Source organism: Cyprinodon tularosa, unplaced genomic scaffold, assembly GCF_016077235.1.
Source record: "Cyprinodon tularosa strain WSP-4 unplaced genomic scaffold, ASM1607723v1 ctg239, whole genome shotgun sequence".
NCBI lineage: Eukaryota > Metazoa > Chordata > Actinopteri > Cyprinodontiformes > Cyprinodontidae > Cyprinodon > Cyprinodon tularosa.
The window spans coordinates 1,630,680-1,634,962 of NW_024038892.1; the positions used below are offsets into that span (position 1 = coordinate 1,630,680).

The 4,283-nt window shown below is 40.4% G+C and overlaps 1 protein-coding gene across 1 annotated transcript; it reads left to right on the plus strand.

Annotated features, from left to right (window-relative positions):
• Positions 1-233: 233 nt before the first annotated feature.
• Positions 234-3,763, plus strand: hoxc8a (homeobox C8a). The gene is made up of 2 exons (XM_038287380.1): positions 234-1,002; positions 2,168-3,763. Exons 1-2 carry the CDS (start codon positions 567-569, stop codon positions 2,482-2,484), a joined length of 753 nt encoding a protein of 250 aa, XP_038143308.1. The 5' UTR covers positions 234-566; the 3' UTR covers positions 2,485-3,763.
• The last annotated feature ends 520 nt before the right edge of the window (positions 3,764-4,283 follow it).

Genomic DNA, 4,283 nt, shown 5'->3' on the forward strand with positions numbered 1-4,283 from the left:
AACCTATAAACGCCTGTGGTCAACTTGTAACAAAGCTCTGCTGTGATAAACACAACATTGATCATATTTACAGCCTATTAGATAGCTGGGTTATGATTAGTGAAGCTTCATACAAGGTGGATATACGTAGGGCCCACGTCTGACCGGTCACGGAAAGATGAAGGGGTGGGGGGGCTACAGAGGAGGGGAGGTGGGGGCGGTTGGGTGGGAAGCTTGGGGAAAAAAATAAAAAGAAAGAAAAGAGCACCGTCTGTGACTGTGCCGCCAGCTTTAACACATCCCAAGCGCATGCCATGAACCGGGTTTAAGAGTGCGCAAACCGGAGGGAAGGAAAAAGAAGAAGCTCACGACGCGAGAAATCCGATGAGAGGAACGGCTCTGAGAGAGTGAGCTGCCGTAGATTGTCCAAAGGGGCAGCGTTTCTCCCAGTTCCGGTTTGTCTGTCTGTGTGTGCACGCTGTGTGCGAGAGTTGGGACCCCAAACAAAAGGCTGCCATCATCCTACAGGAGATCTTCAGCTTGCGCGCGAGAGAGAAAACCCGAATCTGCTTGATGCTTAACCGAACATGAGCTCCTATTTTGTTAACCCTCTTTTTTCTAAATACAAAGGCAGTGAGTCACTGGAGCCAACTTACTACGACTGCAGGTTCCCACAAAGCGTTGCCCGCAGCCACACGCTGGTTTACGGACCCGGAGCCGCTGCGCCGGGCTTCCAGCACCCGTCCCATCATGTGCAGGACTTTTTCCACCACGGGACCACCGGGATCTCCAACCCGGGATACCAGCAGAACCCCTGTGCTCTGGCGTGCCACGGTGACGCGACGAAATTTTATGGATACGAAGCCCTTCCAAGGCAAACGCTTTATGGTGCCCAGCAAGACGCGAGCCTAGCGCAATACCCAGACTGTAAATCGTCGAGCAGCTCTAACCCCGGAGAAGGACAAGGCCACTTAAATCAAAACTCCTCTCCCAGTCTTATGTTTCCCTGGATGAGACCCCACGGTCAGAATCAAACACTATTTTCTTTTCTTATTATTCATCTCTCTTCCTCTTTCTGTACCTTAGTTTTGTCTGTTTGAATGTGCATGAGTGTTAAGTATATGCCCAACGTGTATTTTATAACACTGTATTAAAATAAATGAGGCAACATGATGGGGCAGATACAACCTGAGCTGCAGGCAGCTGTTCCTTTGCAGCACATGTCTGTACAGGGCTGCTTTCAAACCGCTGAATATTACACATCCCTGCTCATAACAACTATGTTCTTTGAAGTGAAATTATTCTTCCCTTTAGCTTTTGCAGATCCTCTATTGAGAAGATGGTGGGATGATTATATATGGAGGATCAGCATTAAATATGACACTGTTTTTTTTTTCTTACCGTGTTTAGTCTTCCCCTCGAACATACAGAATCCTTTTATTCATAGTCTTTAAGGGGTAATTTGACCCACAGGCCTACTGTGGCCCAGGCTCTAACTGGTCATAATCGTGAGAGCTTTGTGGGTAATGTGATTCCAATCATCATGGGCCATTCTAATCAGGATACAGATACAAACTGCATGCAGTTTCGTTGCATCAAATGGGCATCCCATCACAAATTGTCATTGAATTTTTTTTTTTTTTGTGTTAAAGTAAGAAAATCTTTCATTACAGCCTAATATCCAATAATGCATGACATTGCATGAATTTGTGTCAAGGGAATTAATCTAGTGAACCAATCGGGTTGGATTGCTATAGTAATATATATATATATATATATATATATATATATATATATATATATATATATATATATATATATATATATATATATATATATATATATATATATATATATATATATAGATAGATAGATAGATAGATAGATAGATAGATAGATAGATAGATAGATAGATAGATAGATAGATAGATAGATAGATAGATAGATAGATAGATAGATAGATAGATAGATAGATATGTCATTAGCAAGTCCCAAATCTACATGCATAATAGAGGGCAATTATTTTATAGTTGCTACTATTTTACCCAACCCCATCGTGAAAAGGGATTTTATCCTCCAAGAAAATCCCAATAACATTGACTGTTTTTGCATTTTTATGTTAAGTTTTCTCCCAGCTGATTGTTCCCAGTGCTTTTTCCTGCTAACCTCTGGCTTTATTTCACCCAAGCCCCAGGCAGAAGGAACGGGAGACAAACCTACAGCCGCTATCAGACCCTGGAACTGGAGAAAGAGTTCCTCTTCAACCCTTACCTGACCCGCAAGAGGAGGATCGAGGTATCCCACGCCCTAAGCCTCACCGAACGCCAGGTGAAGATCTGGTTTCAGAACAGGAGGATGAAGTGGAAAAAGGAGAACAACAAAGACAAGTTTCCGGGTCAGAGAGGAGAGGCCGAAGCCGAGGCCGAAGAAGAGGGCAACGAGGACGGTGACGGGGACGAGGGAGAAGAAAAAGAAGCGGAAGAGAAAGAAGAAAGCAAGGAGTGATTTTTATGGTCCTTTTTATGGTTATATGGCTGGAAACGAGAAAAAAAAAAGGAGAAAGGTCCCATAAACAGACGAAGAGCCACAAGGAGGCAGAGAGCGTCATTTTTATGACCACCCTTCTTATTTTGTCAAGAGGGAACAGGAATCCCATATTACTGTCATAAATAGACTAAATTCTCCACTCGATTGTCCCAGAAGCATCCAGCATTGCAATTTTGGAGACGCAACAAAACGCTAGAATTTTCTTTAATGATAGGACTCTCACCCATGCACAAGAATACAAGGGGCAAATTAAAAACGCATGTTAGATTGAAAATTGCTATTTTTTTTGTTTGTTTTATTCAATTTTAATTCTCTTTATAAAAAGTCGACATTATAGTAACCCATGACCAATAACGCCAACTTGTTGTAAATAGATGCAATAACATTTCATTTCAGACTCCAAACTTTTAAAGAAATGTAGTCCTGTAACACATCATTACACTGTTACTTCAGGCTAAGCACACATAATTTGATTTGTTAAATAACTGTTTTGGTTTCATCATTTCCTCTGCGTTTATGTGAATGGCACACACACCGACTTAGCCATGAAAGCTCCTCCAACATCCTTCATTGTTCCAAGGATCACCAGGGAAACGCAACTGTTTGAAATCCTTTGATGCTACCTATGTTAACCTGGGGGAATTGCAATAGAGATTTCTGAATAAAGAGATTTCATATGGGTTTTTTTTTATTTTAAAAGTGTTATATGTCAACCTTATATTATTAAGTTATGTGTATAGCTTTTAGCCGATATACAATAAACACTTGGTGAAGACAATTTTTTTTCTTTCCTTTTTGGAGTCTTGGGAAGACAATTTAGCTGAAAGCCAGTTTTGGAAGATTGTACCACAGCACTACCTAAAGCTCAGAGCTCTGTCCTCGCATTATTTCTTATATTCCACACATGCGTGGCATCGCTCTGATCTGATTGCAAGCTATATTCCCCAACAACTAAAAACTGCCTATGACGCACATGGACTGCGTATGATGATACCTGCAACAATTACAAGGATTTTAAAAATTTAAAAAGGGAACTCTTATTTTAATGTGCTGGTGATGTAGAGTAGATGTTTTCTTTGCACTGAATATAATCTTTATGTACGTCTTGTTCTATATTGATGTTAACATAACTATATGCTCGTTTTCTTGTTGTTTATCGTGTGAAAGACGGAATTGTGTGCCCCTCCCCTCCTATTGTTGATGTAAAATCACAAATAAACAAGATGGCTCACATTCATTTATGACTTTTCTGTTTTTTATTTATTCTGACGTTGCAGGAGCTTATTACTGTACACACATCGGGCGCCTTCAAAGAAAAAATAAAAAATAAACGAAACCATTTTTTTCTTGGCGGACATCTTTATTAATACCCAAAGTTATTGAACTTCAAATAGTTTGTTATAAGTGATTAAAAACTTTCAGTCTCTAATGAGCTAAAGAACTTAATGTTTTGAGTTATTCTTTCCTCTAATGATGTTCAGCCTCTTAAACATTTGCACACGAACGTTGAACAGCCTCCCCGCCAGCCTAATTAAACTTTCCTGCATCTAACAAATAAAATATGCGCCAGTCATGCGCCTGCAGATGTCTCAGTGTACCTTTTAAGGTAAATGTCTTGGAATCCCTCTCACAGCATGCTGCATTTGATTCATCCTCTTAATAAGAAACTTCCTCTCTTCAGGGAGAACCGGAGACTTTTCTTAATGAATCTTGAGAAGAGTAATGGCTGTTCGAGATGAGATGAACAAACATCTGAC

What these genes read in the sequence shown, in the direction of transcription:
- hoxc8a (XM_038287380.1), top strand. Translation starts at nt 567, where the DNA reads ATGAGCTCCTATTTTGTTAACCCTCTTTTTTCTAAATACAAAGGCAGT. An exon ending in TCCCTGGATGAGACCCCACG is followed by an intron (nt 1,003 to 2,167) that starts GTCAGAATCAAA and finishes ATTTCACCCAAG; the next exon opens with CCCCAGGCAGAAGGAACGGG.